General features: G+C 35.8%; 2 protein-coding genes across 5 annotated transcripts in view; both read left to right on the top strand.

Moving 5' to 3' along the window:
* Nucleotides 1–10,479, top strand: part of LOC149131104 (uncharacterized) — a 35,986-nt gene extending 25,507 nt beyond the window's left edge. For all 3 annotated transcript variants that reach the window (XM_089342322.1, XM_089342324.1, XM_089342323.1), the window contains exons 6-7: nucleotides 1,651–1,711; nucleotides 10,265–10,479. In XM_089342322.1, coding sequence (XP_089198448.1) covers nucleotides 1,651–1,711; nucleotides 10,265–10,387 — 184 coding nt within the window. In that variant the 3' untranslated portion in view covers nucleotides 10,388–10,479. The remainder of the gene's footprint in view (nucleotides 1–1,650; nucleotides 1,712–10,264) is intronic.
* The window catches only part of LOC106879130 (uncharacterized), a 66,942-nt gene that overhangs the window by 7,441 nt on the left and 37,127 nt on the right, over nucleotides 1–22,374 (top strand). Inside the window, exon 1 of one of the 2 annotated variants that reach the window (XM_052976351.2) lies at nucleotides 16,668–16,748. The exons of the other annotated variant lie outside the window; for it this stretch is intronic. The gene's annotated coding sequence lies outside the window, so the exon portion shown is untranslated. Of the gene's footprint in view, nucleotides 1–16,667; nucleotides 16,749–22,374 lie in introns of those variants that run through there. 2 annotated transcript variants of the gene reach the window in all.

Genomic DNA, 22,374 nt, shown 5'->3' on the forward strand with positions numbered 1-22,374 from the left:
TCAAATTCTGCTGAGATTGATTTTGTCTTTCATCTTTTTGAGGTTGATAAAATAAGTACCAGTTAAGCACTGGGGTTGATGTAATTGACTTACTGCCTCCCTCAAAATTGCTGGCCTTGTGCCAAAATCTAGAACCATTCTTCTTCTTCTTCTTCTTCTTCTTCTTCTTCTTCTTCTTCTTCTTCTTCTTCTTCTTCTTCTTCTTCTTCTTCTTCTTCTTCTTCTTCTTCTTCTTCTTCTTCTTCTTTTTCTTCTTCTTCTTCTTCTTCTTCTTCTTCTTCTTCTTATTATTATTATTATTAGGCAGTAAGCTGGCAGAGAAATGACCCACACAAAGAGAATCAAACAGAAAATTTTAGGCCCACAACTCTGCTTACAGTAGATTTCAAAATTTTGGCCAAGATGTTAGTAAAGAGGTTGGTGCTTGTTGTTGATGGTCTGATTAGTGATGTGCAAATGTTTGCCATCCCAAGCAGATCCATCCAAAATAACCTCCACTTCATGCAATACATAATAAAGAGGCCAGGTAAAGGACCTGACATGGGTTTGGTCCTGATCAATGAAATCCCTTTAATAGGGTTAAATACCAATACTTTGCAACTTGTCAAATTAGTTATATTTGGTCTCGTCTTCTATGGCAGGATTGTCACAAGGTACAGAGACATCTGCTTGGTTGTTTGGGTGAGTGGTTGCCTATCAGAACCAATTGGTATGATGCACTCAGTTTGTCAAGGTTATTCCCTCTTGTTTCTTCTGTATGTATTATTGACCCTAGAACTAGAGTCAGTGCATACAGAAACTGGAGACATTGAGGGGTGTCCTGTGCAAACTAGGGCATGGAATAACTGTGTCAGCATATGCAGGTGACATTACCTTGTCATAGTGTCAAACCCCAGGCACGGAGACCTGATTGACACTGCCCTAAATGAATGCCAGGCAGTGACAGGAGCAAAAATCAACCAATAAAAGTCAGTGGGCCTGCAGCTTGGCACCCGGAGAGGCAGTCCATGCTGTTCAACAGTGGTGTAGGATGCTGTCAGATGTGGGGCAAATTTGGTTATCTGCTGAGTCTATCTTGAAGATCATCCCACCATCTGTCTGGTGGCCTTTAGTAGTGCGGTGGACCAGATTGAAAGGGATGAAGGCAAATATATTCCTTTTTAGTCAAACCCTCATCAATTTTCTCAAATTCCACTTGAAAAGGAAATTGAAGGTGGGGTGGGTAATCCTGTCTTCCAACCTATTTGTGGAAAGATGGGTGAATGTGGCTAGAATCATCTGAGTGAATGGGCCTATACTGAGCATACAACTGTTGATTGAGGGAGGAGGATGGGGAGAGGGCACTTGCTCAAGTGGTCTGGGAAACTGTGGTTTTGTGGGGTTTTCACGGGCAGCCTTTAGCAGTTTCTCTCATTTTGAGAAATATTTTCTTGTTTGAAATTTTAGTTTTTTTGTTTTTGTTATCTTACTGTTTACATACCTTTATGTAATCATATCATGTCATATATTGTATTGTCCTGTTCTGTCTTTGTATGAACCCTTAGTGATGAATAAAGAAATCATCAACATCATCATCATCATCATCATCATCATCATCATCATCATCATCATTATTATTATTATTATTATTACTAATTAATTAATTTATAGAATTTTAAACGACCATAAAGTTGATTTTGGTTTAGAAATGGATCCCTTGAATTCATTTGAGGTAAGTAATTTCTGGTACCTTCGAGGTATATTGTGTATGTGTAAGAGATAAGGAGAAATTGAATTTATGTATTATATGTGTAACTGTAAACGTGTGTATGTCTCACTGCAAATATTTGTATGTTATTGTGGATATGAGTATGTAACTGAATGTTCATTTGTGTGTGTGTGTGTGTGTGTGTGTGTGTGTGTGTGTAACTAGAGATATGTGTCTGTCCTGACGGTCTGTATGTGATTGGGAATATGAAGGTGTAGGTGTTGTTGTGCATGTGTGATTATGAATGTGTTTGTGTGATTGAGATTGTGAATATAATTGTAAGTGTAAAAATGTATGTGCGTTTATAATTTGACAATACTATAAATGCTATCAAAATCAGCCCATAATTTTCTTCTTAACAGCAAAACTTGATAGATTCTAACAAATGGCCTACATTTATTTCCATACTTGGCATTTACTTGAGTACCATGCTCTCTCAAAAGTAATATATTATATGGAAGCCTCTGTTGATCAAGGCTCATCATTGAACTGCAAATGCAAATGTATGTGTAGGGTCTGAACAAGGTCTTATTTGTGGAAGATTGGCAGTTGATCATGCATGCAGGACTCTCTTCTCCCCGTGTTACTGACATGGAAAGATGTCCACACCAAAAGGAAGGATGATCGCACCACTGTCATCGTAGGAACAAATATCTCATGGTATATTATCCAAAGGCAGTGAGCTAGCAGAATCGTTAGCACACCAGGTGAAATGCTTAGTGGTATTTCATCTGTCCTTACATTCTGAGTTCAAATTCCACTGAGGTGGACTTTGCCTTTCATCCTTTAGAGACCAATAAAATAAGTACTAGTTGAGCACTTCAGTCAATGTAATTGACTTAACTATGTCAAGCCAACATGGCAGAGAAGGCTCATCAAATTCATATGATCTCAAGCTCAAATTCACGGCCTCCACATTAGACTATGGTTGGTGGAAAGAACATGTTGGAACCTTCACTTTGCAGTGCACTGAATATAGGCAATCCAATGTAATTCCATTCAACACTTTATCAGCTCCATCTTTCCAGTGCTCTAGAATGGTATTTTTCATCAGCTCCCAAAAGAATGAAAGGCAAAGATGACATCAGTGGGATTTGAACTCAGAACACAGGAAGTCAGACCAGTTACCACGAAACATTCTATCCAAAATATCTAATGATTCTGTCACTTCATCTCCTTAATATTCACCTTAACCCTTTAGTATTTAAACTAACCATATCCAGATCAAATATTCTACACGTTCTATGTTAAAGCTTACCAGATCCAACCTTATATACCTACACTACTATATCGTTCTAAAGATAACCAGTCATATCAGCCAAGCGATAATGCATGATTAATTTAAAACAGTGTGAATAAATAAGCATTATATTTGACAGAGTAATGTGAATGCTAAAAGGGTTAAGGTAGAGTTAGATAGAATATCTCAGGGTATTTGTTTCAAATTCTTGAATTTCAGGTTCAAATCCTGCCAAAGTCAGTTTGGTCTTTCATCCTTTCAGGATCAATAAAGACAATACTATTCTGGAGCAATGTATTGGTGAAATTGTAAAAATGTCAGACTGAATGCCTTATAGTTCTGATTCTGGCTTTTGTATTCTAACAGCAATGCTTGCAATGATATTAGTGCCAAGCTGTATGAGCCTTGCCTTTTCCTTGGATGTTGTTAGCAGTAAGAAGAGATAGACTTGCATGCATGGCCAACTGTTGGACTGTCACAAAATAAAAGCTTCCTCAAACCTACATTTTAGAAAGGGATTTTTCAGGTGCAGAAACCCCTTGTTCAGCCATGTCCATAGCAAGCCATCCCCCCCTCTCTCTCTCTCTCTATATATATATATATATATCTATATATATATATTTGTAAAAAGGAACAGAGATGGCTTTTTTATGGGGATAAGTTTTACTTTAATCTTAATAATAATGTTTACAGTGAGTTACTCTGATATGAGTTTCGAGCTTTATGTAGCCGTTTTCAGTTTGATACTTGTAAGAAAAATATCTTTTGCTATTTAAGCAACCAGTAAAACATACATTTTTCAATTTGAAAACGGCTACTCGAAGCTTGAAGCTCATATCAGAGTAATTCATTGTAAACATTATTATTAAGATTAAAATAAAAATGATCTACCCCCAAAAACCCATCTCTACTCATTTTTTCCAGAACTTTCCAAGAACTATCTTTTTATTATTCTGCTATATATATATATATATATATATATATATATATATATACTATATACTTTATGATATATACAATATATTATATGATATATGCTGTAATATACTATGTAATATATACTATAAAATATTTATGATATAAAATGTACCATATTATATACTATATAACGTATTATTATCATCATCATGATGTAACATGTATCTTCCATCCTGGCATGGATTGGACATTTTGACAGAATTCAATGAGTCTACTTTGGCATGGTTTTTACAGCTGGACATCCTTCATAATGCCAATCACTTTATAGAATGTACTGGGTCTTTTTACATGGTACCAGCTCTATTGAGATCATCTTGCAAAACTGAGAGCTGAAACTGAAGGAGATGAGAGAGGTTGCAATGATTCTAGATAGGGTGATAAAGAGTGTGAGATGAGAGGGATGGATTTCTAGTTAGAATAGGATGATAATGGAAAGAGTAGCAGAGTAGGCAGTAATTGGAAAGGGATGGAGGGGAACAGAGAAAGGGTGTAGATTATGGGGTAATGGATTATTGAGAAAGATGGGTATAGAATAGGAAAGTGATTAGGTGGATTATGGAGGGAGGTGTCTAGGATTATCCAACATAATGAATAGGTGTGAGGGAAAAGGGTCAAGGAAAGGGAGAAATGATCTGGAGCATCAAGGAATTGCGAGAGGGTCATCAAAAGGAAGAAAGGTAGTGGGGGTTCTGTGTGTAAGTCAGATGAAGAGGAGGAGAGTATTCAGCATTAGAAACCATAGTAAAGCAGACATTGGTGCTTGGTGCAGCCCTCTGGCTCATTGGTTCCTTTCAAACCTCCAACCCATGCCAGCATGAGAAAAGGGGTATTAAATGATGATGTTAATGATGAATAGACTTTTTGTCCCTAAATTTCAGTAATATATTTTATCCATGTATCTTTTTTTACATGGTTCAAATGTACAAAAAATCTAAAAGATGAGACAGGTAAGGGGACAACAAACAAAGTGTGTTGGTTTGGTTTGATGCTCAGGAAAAATGGAAAAGTTTTTGATGCTTTGATCTCCTGCTCTTCGACAAAAAGGAATGAGGAAAGAAAACAGAGACAAAAAAACAGAAAGAGTAAAAAAAAGAACATGTCTAGATTAATAGTTTCACATACCTAAATCTCTTTTTATACTCAACTATAAAACTTCTCTCCAGTTTTGATCAAGATATTTTATATTAAGTTTCTCATATCATAACAACATCATCATCATCATCATTTAATATCCAGTTTCCTGTGCTTGCATAGGTCAGACAGCGTTTGTTTAAGTCACATTTTCTTCGGCCAGATGTCTTTCCTGTCGCATACCCTGATCTGTCTCCAAGCAAGGTAATATTTCCCCATGGCCAGACATGGTCTCAGAGAATACTGGAAATGAATAGCACAGCTTGTATGACAGTGTCACTCATTTTTAACTATCATATAATGTCAAGAATTCACTCACACACGCAACACAATAGGCCTCTTTCAGTTTCTCTCTACCAAATCTACTCACAAGTCTTTGGTCAGCCCAGGGTTATATTTGAAGACACTTGCCTAAAGTGCTACACATTGGAACTGAACCCATAACCATGAGATTGGGAAGCAAAATTTTTACCACACATCCCACATGAGGCATTTGTAATACTCTAAGCATTTGTAAATTATCATCATTTTTATATCTATTTTTCCATTGTGCAATGGTTGGGAAAGGAGATTTTGAGGTATTGCTTTATGTCTAAATATACCTTTTTGCTTTTCATTTAGGGGTACAATGTACTTACATTACCCCTTTAGCATTCAAACTGGCCATACCAGGCCCAAACATTCTGTTTTATATTTAACCCTTTAGCATTCAAACCAGTCGTATTTGGCCTAAATATTCTACCTGTATTATGCTCAGACTTGAGAGATCTGGTTTCTTACATGTACCATACAATGACAGGCTAAAAATAAACAATGACATTAATAACTTGAAGCTACAAGATAATGAATGATAGATTTAAAACAATATGAATAAATAAGCGTTACATTTGACAAAGTAATCTGAATTCTAAAGGGTTAAACTGGTCAGATCATGCTTCGTACACCTACCCTACAATATCATTCTTAATATAAACAATCACATCATCAAAGCTACTAGATAATACATGATTAATTCAAAACAATGTGAATAAATAATCTCTACATTTGATAGAGTGATCTGAATGCTAAAGGGTTAAAGGCCAGGATATAGTCTTAATAAAATGTGAAGGAGCATGGCTTAGTGGTTAGAGTGTCAGGCTCACAATCACGAGGTATTGAGTTTGATTTCTGGACTGGGCTGTGTTGTGTTCTTGAGCAAAAAACTTTATTTCACGTTGCTCCGGTTCACTCATCTGTAGAAACGAGTTGTGATATCACTGGTGCCAAGCTGTGTCAGCCTCTGCCTTTCCTTTGGATAACATCAGTGGCATGGAGAGAGGGGAGGCTGGTATACATGGGCAACTGCTGGTCTTCCATAAACAGCCTTGCCCAAACTTGTGCCTTGGAGGGTAACTTTCTGGATGCAATCCCATGGTCATTCATGACTGAGGGGGGGTCTTTACTCTTTACCCTTTTTATGATCCTAATAGATTGTATCTCAGCTTTTAAAATTATTATCTTATATAAAAATGAATGTATATGTTTCAAGTTGTAGGCCATTGTTTGGCTCTTAAGTGACTGGAATTTAGCACAGAAGCATATCTTTCCATGTGGCATCTACTGAATTTTGTTCTTTTGAACATCTGATAGAAAAGCTAAAACCATTGTATATACTTGTCCCAAGCACTACACCAGGGAGTGAGAAAAATTAATCTTTTATTTTTTATCTTTTACTTGTTTCAATCATTTGACTGTGACCATGCTGGGGCACCACCTTGAAGGGTTTTAGTTGAACAAATTGACATCAGGACTTATTTTTTTTAAAGTCTAGCACTTATTCTATCAGTCTCTTTTGTTGAACTGCTAAGTTATGGGTATGTAAACACACCAACATTAGTTGTCAAGCGGTGGTGGGGGACAAACACAGACACAAAGACACACACACACACCACACACACACACACACATATATATATATATATATATATATATATATATACAACATGCTTCTTTCAGTTTCCATTTACCAAATCCATTCACAAGGCTTTGTTCACCCTAAGGCTATAGTAGAAGACACTTGCCCAGGGTATCATGAAGTGGGACTGAACCTGAAACCATGAGGTTGGAAAGCAAGCTTTTTATCACACAACCACACCTGCTCCTATAATGATTATAAAAATAATTAATTTCCCGTAATTATGTAAATTAGTTCAGTATTTCGAAAAAAATATTTTCCCTCAATATAAAAAAATATAGAAGTAAAATTTTATTTTTATTTTCTATATTTTGTTTATTATTTTTTTTTTGCATATTCTTATGAATCCACTTGAACCATCTTCTGGATACCTTGGATACAAGAATTCTGAGGGAATCAACATTCCCAGATCAACTGAAGATTGTCAACATCTTTTTTAAATAATTTATTCAAAATATAGTGAAATCATGTTATAGTATTTATTTTGGGAATTAATATGCATGTGCAAGGCCTGGTACTACTGCCATTTTGTCTTGGGTAAAATCCCAAACCTTAGAATGGTTAATGACAGTCTGTATTGACAGCATTTAATCCGTAAGAGAGTTGATAAAAGAACTTTGCAAGGTAGAGAAAGAATTTGATAAATTCAGCTGCTGTGGAAATTGGAGAATGTCACAGGTTTCAGACTTTTGCACTTCAAATGAGAGAGGTGGGGGCGGAGTGAATATAATTGTGCTGTATATATATTGTTCTAGCATTTTTGTCATTGTTGTTATTTAGATCCAAGTCAAGGCTGATTGAGCAGCTTTATGATCAAAAACACTATTTTTTTAATTTTTGGGAGCTGTTTTTGCTATGTTCAGGGAACACAGGGCCACAGTATTTATCAGGTTCACTTTTTAAGATGGCAGAGTGTGGGTTTAGGGAGATTTAGATGCTATTTCTAGCAGTTTGAACAACTGTATAAAGGTTTCCTCATTGGTTCATTATTGTTGTTATAGTTGTTTAGATCCAGATCAGCTCTAATTATATAAATTAATGCTCAAAAGTATTCTGTCCATTATTATTTTCCTCTCAGAGAATAGTGTATCAAAGACTACTTTACCATTCTCTTTTCTGAAGACAGTACAGTTCAATTTATGAGATGTCTTACTGTTATTTCTTGCAAGTTGACCCTTATTTGTTTAGGGTGCACCACTAGGACCTTACTCTGAGTATGCAAATCTAAACTTTACCAGGCAGTTTTATTTAGGACATTAATCTAAAACCTTACTCTGTGATTTATTAAAGACACTGAAGTTATTATGTAGTTTTATTTATGGCACTGTTTTAGGTCTTTACTGGCCATATCTGTTTGGGACATTATTCCATGTAGCATCTTTATTTTGAACACTATTCTGGGATGCTACCCAACAGTTTTTATTTAGACACTTATAAATCTACTGTTGCTGTTTTGCTTGACCATTAATTTCATCAATGATGTGTAAATAAGTGATGGGCAGGTTCACTGTCTGAGTTCAGGAGTATATGAATAGCTCATTGAGTTTAGATTTGGGGAACATTAACTCAATTCTGTTTTGATGCAAAGCTGGCCAATGAGCATACATGTAAGCCTGTGGTTCCTCTCTCTAAGTACCATCAGATCATTGTTTCTAGATACTGTGAGGTCTCTTTTCTTCAATACCCTAAAGTCACTCTCTCAAAGTAACTGTGACGTCACTCTCTCTCTCTCTCTAAGTGGCTGCAGCATTCTCCCTCTTGGTACCATAAGTCTAGGTACTGTGAAATCACTCTCTCTAAGTACCTATAGTGACACTGTCCCTCTAGTTACCATTATGTTAGATTATCTAAATACCAATGGATATTGCCTTGAGCTACTGTGAAGTCATTGTCACTCTACTTAATGTGACATAACCACAAAGTGCCTTTAATCATCACCATAAAATCATTTTTTTTAAGTTACCAGTGGGGAGCTGAGCTGATTAGATCAGTGTATCATGATATTTTAATGAATCACATTATATGAGTGTATCTCCAAATTGACCAAGTTCAGAATATTATATTTATCTTTTTCACATTTGTAGAAAAAATTTAAACATTGAACTTTTATTTTGACTGCACAGACTTATTCTCACACACAATCTCAAAGATGCTGTGTTTAGTTGAAATACATGCATGCATGCACACACACACACACACACACACACACACACTATCATCATTATCATCATCATCATTTGATGTCTGTTCTATGCTGGTGTAGGTTGGACATTTTGACATGATTTGATGGGTTCAAGGACTGCATCATGTCTCAGGATCTGCTTTGGTGTGGTTTCTACAACTGGATCCCTTCCTAATGCCAACCACTTTATAGTATTTTTTATGTGCTTTTGTTGTCCCATTGACACTTGTGAGGATGTCGTGCAGCTTGCAAGTCTACAAAACCCAAAGAGATGGGAATTTTCATCCTTATGCACCCATTTAATCAGGAAGAAAAGGTAGTGAATATGGTCCACTACAGGGCTCTCAGGACTAGTGGGCGTGGAGAAAGAGGTATTCTCAAACCAGAGATTTAGATACTTGCAACTGTGGACTCTGGTAAAGACACCCAAGGATCAGTTAGTTGTGTTGAACCAAGCAATAGATTAAGTCTACAAGCCATAAGTGATAACAGGATTCCATTGTTGGTCTTATTCAAGAAGGTCAGCAAATGCTGGGGGAAGAAGAATTTTCTGAGTCTAAAGAGATTTTGGGTTACTTTTTTGCCATTTTATCAGTTACAAGTTCTTCAGAAGAGATGAAAGTCCCATTGACTGAAATATTCAAAAGTGAGCTGATAATGGATGAAACCAGTTTTTTCAAAATTCCTATTTTGTTTTCTTCACATATCAACTTGTGTAGGTTGAACTGTGTAAAATGTTAGAGAAAGAAACCTGGCTGTTTCTTGTAATACATTGAAAGCAAAATTTTTTCAGGGGCCCTTAATATACTAGTGTGGATCCTCAATTTACTATTTTGTTGCATGGATCCCCAAACATCTTATATGGACCCGGGTTGAGAATCACTGAGCTAGATGATCTCTTGCATACAAATCTTTTAGCTAGAGCATTTCATTATTTCATAGTATCTTATATATATTTTTTTAATTTGGTAGATTTTTTTTTTTTGTAATGTTTTGTCTTCATTATATTTTTTTCTTTTGTTGTCATAACAGATAGATGAGGAACAAGATGTAAAACCTATCCAAGAACCGTCGATAGAAATCAAGTTTAATTCATATGATCTACCTTCTGAACCAGAACGGGTGTTTGAAGAAGTTTACTATTTTGCTAAATAATATCATTATAATTATTATGTTTAATGAAGACAACTCCACCTTACACTCGTACACACAAAAAGAGAATAATAATAAAGTATTTTAATTTTTCATTGGTTCATTATTATAATTTTTTTACCTTTTTTTTTTTTGATTAAGAAACTGAACTACCATACTTTAAGGTGCTGGAAATTTTTCTCCATTTAGTTCTAAAATCTCTAAATGAGATATAAGTAGTAACAATACTAGACAGTAACGTTTTCTTCCACTATACCATGGCTGTTCTATATAGAACTATGTTACTACATTTTAACCCTATGAAAATGTCTTTTCCAGCTGGTTAATGACACATTTTCCTAGGGTTAAAATGCAGTACCATTTGTTAGGTAACAATCCAATTATATAACTCTACATTCGTCAAAGTTAGCCAATATGTAAGGGAATATGGCGACTGCTCTCTAATTTAATGTCTGATTTCCATGCTGCCATGGGTTGGACGGTTCGACTGAGAACTTATAATCCGGGAGGCTGCCCCAGGCTGATTTGGCAAGGTTTCTACAGCTGGATGCCCTTCTTAATGTCAACCACTCCGAGAGTGAAGTGAGTGCTTTTACGTGCTGCTGGCACAGGAGCCAGTCAGGTGGTACTGGCATCAGCCATGCTCAAATAGTGCTTTTTATGTGCCACCAGCACAGGTGCTAGTCAGGTAGCACTGGCATCGGTCACATTCGAATGGTGCCAAGAAGGCAAGTCAAATTCTGTGATAGCAACTACTGTAGGCAGGTCTACGAATTGTAGCTCGTTTTAAGTCATCATGATCAACAGATGCTAAACCCAAAACTGGTAGACCTCATAAAACTTCACCGAGACAGGATCCTATTATGGTTAGAATGTCACTAAAAGATAGGTTTTAGAGATATCCTGCGAATTTAGCTCCACTTCCAATGTCAATGTATTGCGCAAAACAGTTTCTCGGAAGTTATGAGGTTCTGGGTTGCTTGCTTGGGCACCGGCAAAGAAACCTCTGATCTCCAAGAAGAATCAAAGAGCCCGTCTTTGTTTTGCTCAAGATCATGTCATTTGGACAGAAGAACAGTGGTTGCAAGTTCATTTTAGCGATGAATCGAAGTTTAATGTGACTGGTTCCAATGGTGGGATGTATGTCCGATGAAGAAGTGGTGAAAGGTTATCTTGTGCATGTGTGAAGGAGACAGTGAAATATGGAGGAGGCAGTGTAATGGTATGGGGGGGGGGGGGGGGTGATCTCTGCTGTTGGACCTGATCCACTTATTCGCCTACAAAGGACTGTCAATGCTGAAATCTACAAGCAGATTCTTAGCATGCCCTTCTACATCTCCGATCTACGTCAGTTCAACCTCCTATCTTCATACAGGACAATACTCCCTGTCACACTGCAAGGAGATTCAAAGATTTTTTGAGTGATGAAGGGGTTGATTTCATGGACTGGCCGCCTCAAAGTCCTGATCTCAACCCTATAGAAAATGTTTGGAAGATTATTGGAGATGGGGCATGAAGGAGAAATCTGTAACAAGTAGAGGCATTGCCACTATAACACGGTTTGCCACTGTTACATTTAGATGGCGTAACGAAAGAGCCTTTCATAAACTTCACAAATAATTTGATGCAATTACATTACTGAACTACGACTACTATTTCTTCTTCTTCTTCTTCTTCTTCTTCTTCTTCTTCTTCTTCTTCTTCTAATGTCCATTTTCCATGCTGGCATGGGTTGGATGGCTTAACAGGTGATGGCCAGCTGGAGAGCTGCCCAGGCTCCATGTCTGTTTTGGCCTGGTTTCTATGGTTGGATTCCCTTCCTAACTGCAACCACTTTACTGAGTGTACTGGATGCTTTTATGCAGCACTGGCATGGATGCATTTACATGGCACTGGTACATGTGCTTTTATTGTGGCACCAACACCCACAAACCCGCAAGATTAGGATTGCTCAGCTGGAGAGGGATGCAGGGGACATACCAGTATGCAAGGACAACCATGATTTTACTCTGCTTGACATGTCTTCTCAAGAACAGCTAACCACCAGAAGTCTCAGTTCCTTGTCATCCCCTCTGTGAATTTCAACATCTAAAGATCCCTTCTCACCACTTTGTCCCATGTCTTCCTGGGTTTACTTTTTCTGTATGTTCCCTCCACAATTAGAGATCAGCACCTCTTGATGCAACTATCTTTATTCTTATGCATCACATGACTATACCAGCACAGTCTTTTCTCTTGTACACTACATCTTATGCCTCATATTTCCAGTTTTCCTCTCAAATCACTTATACTCTCAAAATGGTAACATGTGATACAGAGGAAATCTGGCTGTTATTTCTAGCATATCAAGCAACCATTATGGTGACTCGTACATTGATATGATTTTCTAAAAGAATGAATAGAATAGAGTAATATTTATGATATAGTATGATTTAGAGGATCCCATAGTGTAACAGTTTTTTTTATATAATACAACAAGCATCAGTATGGATCTTAAATTATAGTTTAAAAAATTCATGATCCTCCAATTCACAATGGAGCATCATGTGAGAGCCACTGATGTAAAAAAGATATTTTATAGGTCTAGCATAACCCATGATGGATCTAATGTATCGTTTGTACCCTGTTATTGTCTGAGTTTTGGCATTGGTCAAACGTAGGACCTGTGAAGGCTCAAGGCATGTTAGTGTTGTTTTACATTTTATGTTGATTCTATAAAAGAGTCAAGTGACAAGAAAGGCCTAATTATGAAAGCAAAAAAAAAAAAAAAAGACAGACAATGGTTATTAGTAAAACAGAACAAATGGAAATATAAAAATGTTCTGCTCACTTTATACCTTTAATGCTGTGTGGAATATAAGATACCTTACTTGGAAAAAGAGGTAAAGATTAGTGTTAGAAAGGGCATCTGGCTGTAAGACAATGTTTAAATGACATATCTAACCCATGCAAGCATGAAGAAATGGGGAAACAAATGAATGAATGTACATATGAATAGTTGCAGTTTGATGAGCTGTTGTCAGTTAGACTTCGAAGTTACTGTTACCTTGTATTTTGCGTCTATAAAATATTTAGAATCTACACTTCTATTGAGTTCTTAAAGTTTTTTTTGTTTTTAAAGCTGCTTATAAACATGCACTCGAAGTGTATGTGTGTGTATATATATATATATATATATATATATATATATATAGGTTATGAGCGATAGTGGTGTCAATTAGACCCAGAGGTTTCAGGTAATGCTGAGCAAGTGCTATGGATAGACCATAGTTAAGCTCCAGGTTCGGTTATTATGCGAATAAGGGGTCCAACGTAGGTTATATATCAGCTTGTGAATATAAGGATTTACTTTTCGTAATGAGATAAAAAACCAAGGTTGTGTATATTTTCCAATACCTTCAGGTATTGGAATCTTATACGTGTACCATTCTGCCTAAACAATGGATTTACAAATACAATATCCACGCATATCTCACATCTATTTTCGTTCCTTCAATTCACTCTCTATTTCCTATCTTATCTAAATTAACTGTTGCTTAACCATCCTCTCACACTGCCTCCGATGAAGGGATATAATAAATATCCTGGAAACAGCTGTAAGACCTTCTATTTATAAATGTTCTAAAATATACACAGCCTTGGTTTTTTATCTCATTATGAAAAGTAAATCCTTATATATATATATCTTTTATCTTTGGTTTTAGTCATTAGACTGTGACCATGCTGGGGCACCAACTTGAAGAATTTTTAATCAAATCAATCTACCCCAGTACTTTTTTAAGCCTCGTACTTATTCTATTGATCACTTTTACCGAACCATCAAGTTATGGGGATGTAAACACACCAACACTACAACAGTTGTCAAGTGGTGGTGGTGGGGGACAAACAGGCACAAAGACACACACACACACACACACAAATATGATGGGCTTCTTTTAGTTTCCTTCTACTACATTCACTCATAAGGCTTAGTTGGCTAAAGGCTATAGTAGAATACACTTGCCCAAGGTGCCACACAGTGGGACTGAACCCAGACTCATGTAGTTGTGAAGCAAGCTTCTTACCACACAGCCACACCTGCATTTATACACACATACACACACCTGTTGTGTGTTACTGCTACAATAGCTTCATATTTCCACATCATTAACTTTGGCTATTATTTTTATTGGATTATTACCTAATAGACTGTAACTGTTCTCCTATTCTAATACACGCACACACACACACACATACAGGCACACACTCGCATGCACGTGTACACTTGAGTGTATAAATGACATTGAATGATGAGAAAGAGCATTCAACGCATAACAGCAGAATTTATTTGTTTATTCAAAGCTAATGCTTCATTATTGCTCTGGAAAGCATGAAACTTTGATATCTAATCATCATCAACATCTTCCTCATTTTCCTGCATCCTTTTCCTTGTTTGTGTGGGTTGGATGTATTCAAAAACAGTCTCACATCCTGCCACTCTCCATTGTCACCTGGCATACACAAGGACAGTAATAATAGAAGTGTTATTTTTGTTTTTGTTTCCAAGGTTTTTACACCTGTATGTTCTTCAAATCACCGTCTACTGATTGGGGAATATGTAATTACATAGGGGCAACACAAAACAGATTGTCTATAGCTTGTGTAAGGTGTCCCCTTATATCCTGTATAAATTTCTGTTTGAGATTACTGCTCTCCTAGACTGGTCACCTCTAATGTGACATACAGAATCAACATCTCTTCCATTTTACTTCTCAAATACATGGTTCCAGGTTCAGTCCCACCACATGGCACCTTGGGCAAGTATCTTCTACTATGGCTCCAGGCTGACCAAAACCTTGTGAGTGGATTTGGTAAGCAGAAACTAAGAAGCTTGTCATATTTATATATATATATATATATATATATATATATATATATATATATGTATGTATATATGGTTTAGCTGTCTGAAACTTTGAAGTCACTGTCAACAATATTCTTGTATAAGATTAATAAATTTGTACTCTGCAAAAGTTTAGAGTAACCCATCAGATTGATGGTTTAAAATTGTTTTTATTATAACTGAACATGAACAGAAACAAACTAGAAAAGCACTCATTTCCACCCATATACACGCATGCTGAAAATCACCCAATATAAATATAAATATATATATATATATATATATATATATATATATATATATATATATATATATAATTGTAGCGTGGAAGGTGTTTATAAGCCATTTAAAATAACACACAAAAACTGTTTGTATATGTGTGGAGACAGCCAAAAGAAGCATTTGACCCAGACTGCCTTCTTCCAACTGTTAAACATGGAGGAGGATCTGTGATTATCTGGTGGGGCTATATCTTGGAAATCTGCTGGCCCAATGGTTTCCCTTCATGGCAGAATTAATAGTCAAGACTATTTAAGCATTTTATCTGATCAAATTTATCTTATGGTTGCGGAACTGTTTCTGGAGAGAAGCGCAATCTTTCAGGTTGATAATGCACCAATTCACACAGTTAAAATTGTTACTGAATGGCACGAGGAACATTCTAGTGAAGTTGAACATCTTATCTGGCCACCACATTCCCCAGATCTCAAAGTTATTGAACATTTATGGTGCATTTTAGAAAAACAGGTAAGGAGTCAATATCCTACACCATCATCACTGAAAGAACTGGAGACTGTTTCAACTGAAGAATGGAGAAAAATTCTTTTGGAAACAAATTCAAACTTTGTATGAGTCCATATGTCATAGAATTCAAGCTATAATTACTGCCAAAGGCAGCCCTACCCCATATTAAAATAAATTTGTTTTTAATTTTAAGGTGTTTCCATTATTTTGTTCAACCCCTGTATATATATATATATAAATATATATATATATACTTTTATTTAAAATGCAGAGATGCCTATAATAGGACATCTAACCCGCTAGAAATAGTAGCAAAATACTACATACCACAAAATTAGGGATAATTTCGAAAGGGAATGAAAAATAAATTTCGAAATTATCCCTAATTTTGTGGTATGTAGTATTTTGCTACTATTTCTAGCGGGTTAGATGTCCTATTATAGGCATCTCTGCATTTTAAATGAATAATACATAGTCTATTAACTGTTTTTTACTCTCGCTAGACCACTGGTGGTAAATAAAATTTTTAAAATTTTTTTGCTACCCTGTAATTTATTAATATATATATATATATATGTATATATATATATGAATGTATATATATATATATTGTCATCATCATCATTGTTTAATGTCCACTTTTGCATGCTTGCATAGGTCAGATGGAATTTGTTGAGGTGAAATTTTCTATGGCTAGAGGCCCTTCCTATTACCAATTCTCACCTGTTTTCAAATAAGGTAATATTTCTCCATAAATAAACATATTTTCTTGTAAGATTGTAAATGAAAGATGCAGCTTCTATTATGATGACACATATTTAATAGCTATCATGTGAAGTTAAAACAAAGGGGCAACATCACACACACAAAGCATACACTCTTGCATGCTCACACACATTTACACACACACACACACACACACACATACACATTACAGGTTTCTTTCAGTTTCTGTCTACCAAATCCGCTCACAAGGTTTTCATTGGCCTGGGGCTATAGTCAAAGACACTTACCCAAAGGGCTATATGCAGTGGAAGTTAATCTGAAACCACATGGTTGGGAAGCCAGCTTCTTACCATACAGCCACACCTCCACCTATACATGCATACATATATACATACATAAATACATACATACACACACACACACATCATAATTGCTTGAAATGCAGAGTAGATAAAATGGCCGATAACTGATGAAGGGTCGTTCTTTATGTCTTGCTTTCCATTTGTTTCTTTCATTGTTCACAAAAAGGTTTATATTCCATGTTTTCATATTTTGTATTTCATGTTGTTTATATTCTATGAGGTCCTGTACCTATATATGTAAGTATGTACATATATGTATATATATATGCATATATATATATATTATATTATTATATATATAATATTATTAAGTTTGAAAATAGAGAGATCTAATGGATACAAATTAATTTATTAATTAATTAACATCTTCATATACACTTGTTTCATTTTGCATCCAATTTAAACTACAAAACATATACAAATATATAATCCAGTGTATCTTGGATAAAATATCCATATAAGAGGTCTAAATATCCTCATAGTGACTATATATATATATATATATATATATATATATATATATATATATCTTTATATATATATAATTGTTAAACAGGACAGCAAGCATTGAGGCAAGGCAAACATCTCAAGTCATACACAGTATTATTATAGGAAGAAATTTAAAATCTTACTGCTGTTTTTGGGATATCCCCAAGTATGGGATATTCTGTCATCAGAGACAAATAGGGGAAAAAAAGAAAAAATAGATCCATGAGCGTAAGTCCTTAGGTGCAATCCTGTGTATATCCATGTGGGTTGGATCTATGCAGGATTGCACCTCAGGACTCATGCTCTGGTTCCTATAACTTCGAAAAGTTGAACTATGAACTCTTATGCGAGTTTTTTCTTCTTTCTTTCAATCTCCTTATTCTTTTACTACCTTCCTCTATGTTGTCACCTCATTAATATATACCATTCTCATTTTCCCTATTTTTTCCCTGTTTTTCCCAGAAACAGCTGTAAGATTTTAAATTTCTTCCTATAATAATATTGTATATGACTTGAGATGTTTGCCTTGCCTTAATGTTTGCTGTCCTGCTTAACAATTGTATATCCACTGCATTGGAAATCTGCAATCACTCCATAACTACTGCCTCGGCCCATAACCTTGGAGACCTAGTAATCGATTACAGCACTTACCTAGTGTACCTAATTGTTTAGATAAACTGTGAACCAAGCGCCCATACTTTGTATATATATATATATATATATATATATATATATATATATATATATATATATATATATATATATATATATTTATATATATATATATATATATATATATTTGTTTATGTATGTATTTATATTATCTTAGTTGAAAAACTTCGATAAGGTAAATATGTTAATAGTTACCAGGGTAGCATTCAAAAGGATGGTTCCCTGAAGAGAAAATTACATTTATAAAAACAGCTTTTATTTCTTTGGAATAGAGTGCATGTAATTTTCGAAACATGTGTCGGAATTAAAGGAACTTATTTATTATATACGTTTTGCTCCATTTATTCTTGATTATATATATATATATATGTATATATATTAATTAACAGAGTGAGATAAAAAAATCCAAGGCTGTGAAAGTTTTCAGAACATTTATAAAGAGAAGGTCTTACAACTGTTTCCAGGATATTTTACATATCCCTTCATCAGAGATGGTGGGAGAAAATGTTTAAGTAATAGTTATTATAGAGAAGATATTCTTTTATTCTTTTATTTGTTTCAGTCATTTGACTGCAGTCATGCTGGAGCAGCACCTTTAGTTGAACTAATCGACCCCAGGACTTATTCTTTGTAAGCCTGGTACTTATTCTATTGGTCTCTTTTGCTGAACTGCTAAGTTATGGGGATGTAAACACACCAGCATCAAGTGATGGTGGGGGGACAAACACAGACACACAAACACATACACACATATATGACGGGCTTCTTTCAGTTTCTGTCTACCAAATCCACTCACAAGGCTTTGGTCAGCCAAAGGCTATAGTAGAAGACACTTGCCCAAGATGCCACACAGTAGGACTGAACCCGGAAACATGTGGTTGGTAAGCAAGCTACTTAGTACAGAGCCACTCCTGCGCCTATAATATATATATATATCCATATGCTTGTGTATACATTTAAACATTTATGCAAGTATGTACTTGCATATTGTAAGTGCATTAAATGGTAAGAAATTCTCATTGGTGTGTACATTCATACATGTGCTAATGTTTGTAATATGTGTCAGGATGTATAGATGCAAACACACACACACACACACACACACACACACACACACACAAATGTAAATGTGTGTGTGTGTGTGTGTGCTTGAACATGCATGTACATTCACTAAGTTTGTATGGTCTATTTGAATCCTGTCAGTTCATTAGTTGTTAACATTAAGGACAAATGTTAATTATTGATTAACTGAAGACTGTATGAAAGATTTCATAGAAAAGATAAAGTAACATGAGCTTACACTGTTCGTTTGTACCAAATGAACCAACCAGCATCAACATATCACTAAACAAACACCAACACCAACCAATGTCCATTTAGTATCAACCAACACCAACCAATGTCCACTTACAGAACTAAACAGGGTGAAAACCATGTGGACCACTGTGAGTAATATTTTTTGGCACTGGTACTTTTGGTTTACTTTTCTTTTCTTTTTCTTGTTTCAGTCATTAGATTGCGGCCATGCTGGGGCACCACCTTGAAGAATTTTTAGTCAAATGTATTGACACCAGTACTTATTTATTTTTGAAAGCCTGATACTTATTCTAGCTGTCTCTTTTGCTGAACCACTAATTTACAGGGACGTCAAGTGGTGACAGTGGGGGGAGATAAACACACACACACACACACACACACACACACACACACACACACACACACACACACAAACACACGCACACACACATGTACCCCATGGGCTTCTCTCATTTTCTGTCTACTAAATCCACTCACAAGGCTTTGGTTGGCCCAAGGCCATAGTAGAAGACACTTGCCCAAGGTGCCACAGAGTGGAACTAAACCTGGAACCATGTGGTTGGGAAGTAAGCATCTTACCACACAGCCACATCTGCATCTATCAATAATTTTCTTTTGTATCAGAGCAGTAAAAACATCGAAGTCAATATTTTTCCGACAAAAATAAGGCTTAGTGTCTATGAATATTCAACATTGGTATGGATGTGGTTCCTTGAAAGTGACCTTGTTAACCATTATGCATATTTTGGCACTTAGCTGGGATCACTGGTTCTCAAACAGATGAATACTAGCAACTCTCTTTCCTCACCCCACCCAATATCATTGAAATATTTTGCTCCCTGCTTTCTTCCCTCTTTCTTAACAAGAAGACAAAATAAAGTTTCCATCATAGTAAGCCTTCTTCCATCTTCACCGTGAGGTTGAGTACGTTTAAAAGTTTAAAGCCATTTTGAATTTATTAACCCTCTAGCATCATTCAGATTATTCTGTGAAATGTAATGCTTATTTAATTACATTGTTTTTTAATTAATCATGCTTTATCTTGTAGCTTCAAGATTTTAATGATGTAATTGTTTATTTTTAGAATGACATTGTAGGGTAGGTGTGAGAGGCAAAATCTGAACATAAAACAAGTAGAATATTTAGGTTCAAAAGGCGGAAAGCTGGCAGAAACATTAGCATGCCAGGCAAAATGCTTAGCTGTATTTTGTCTGTCTTTACATTCTGAGTTCAAATTCCACCGAGGTCGACTTTGCCTTTCCTCCTTTCAGGGTCGATAAATTAAGTACCAGTTATATACTAAGGTCGATCTAATCAGCTGGCCCCCTCGCCTAGAGTAGAAATGAATATTTAGGTTCAAGATGTCCAATTTAAATGTAATTTGTCTGCTCCATTTTCCATCCTCTCAGTCTTCTTAAGAAACACTGTGATAATGCCTCAATTTCATTAAAAAGATTTTATTCACAGAAGAACAAGTAAAGCAATGTGTAGAATGCAATTTTTTCTGCTTCAGAATAAAACATGGTGTTTATTTTTGTATGTTTTTCTCTTTACATTGTTTTATTTTTTTTTATTTAGATTTGTTTAATGTGTATTATGTTTTTCTGTTGGGTGTTGTGGGATCACTCAGTGGTGGCACAGACTCTGACTACACCAACTTATTAACTTAACACTAACCAGAATTGCCCAACACAAGTGAGTGGATTTAGTAGAAGGAAACTGAAAGAAATCCTCTTGTCTTGATATCAGGGTGATTGTTGTACATGAATATTGTTCATTTGCAATATTCTGCAAAAACATGTCTGGCCATGGGATAATATTACCTTGCTTGGAAAGAGGCAAGGGTTGGTGGCAGGAAGAGCATTCAACTGTAGAAAATCTGCCTCGATGCACTCTGTCCAACTCATGCAAGCATGGAAGAGTGGATATTAAAACAATGATGGTGATAATTCAAGCAGTTATTCAATGTATAAGCGTTTTTAATTTGCCTTGAAAAAAGGACACACAAGACAACAGAGTTCAAGATACTCTTAAAAAGGTGAAATGGTCATAGTTGGAATATATTTGACCAGAGCTCTACTTGATCTGGAGCTAAACATCAACAGAAAGGACCAAAAAACATCAACCAGTACCAGTCAGCAGGGAACTGATACAGGGTTACTATACTCACAAGAAAGAGCAAGCACATCACTTCTTAATGGGGAAGAAACATTGGATAATGTTGTCTTAGATATACCTAAACAAAAAAAAAAGAAAGAAAGAAAAGATGGATCTACCAAGGCAGGAACATCTTTGATCAAAGATTTGCTCAATCAGAATTAGGGATGACACATCAACACCAAAAATATTATCAGCACCATCACCACCATCAATAACAAATATACATCAACCAGCTTCAACCAACACCAGCAACAAAAATGAAACTTCTAGGTGGTTGCTCAGTCAGCTAGAAATAGCAGTGAAATTTCTCTGAAACTTATATATAGGGAGGACAAATTGGATAATAATGTAGTCATAGCTATGAGTAAAGCAAGGGATGGTCATAACTGGAATGCACAACCATTGCTGACCTAGGGTTAAATAACTAAGACAGCAAACACCAGCCATCAGTGCTATCTTAAGGCATGGGCATGTTGGGCAGTTGCTTGGGCCCCCTCTCCCACCACCACCGGGTCTGTGTAAGATGTGGTTGTGTATGCATGAGCCCAGGGCCCTACAATACTGTTATGAAGCCTCTACCAGCCATTACATTTGCAGTAAGAAATCTATAGAAACAAATACATTTGCGACAGTAATGA

The sequence above is a fragment of the Octopus bimaculoides genome, chromosome 25 (genome assembly GCF_046866305.1).
Source record: "Octopus bimaculoides isolate indiv1 chromosome 25, ASM4686630v1, whole genome shotgun sequence".
In the NCBI taxonomy this organism is placed as follows: Eukaryota; Metazoa; Mollusca; class Cephalopoda; order Octopoda; family Octopodidae; genus Octopus; species Octopus bimaculoides.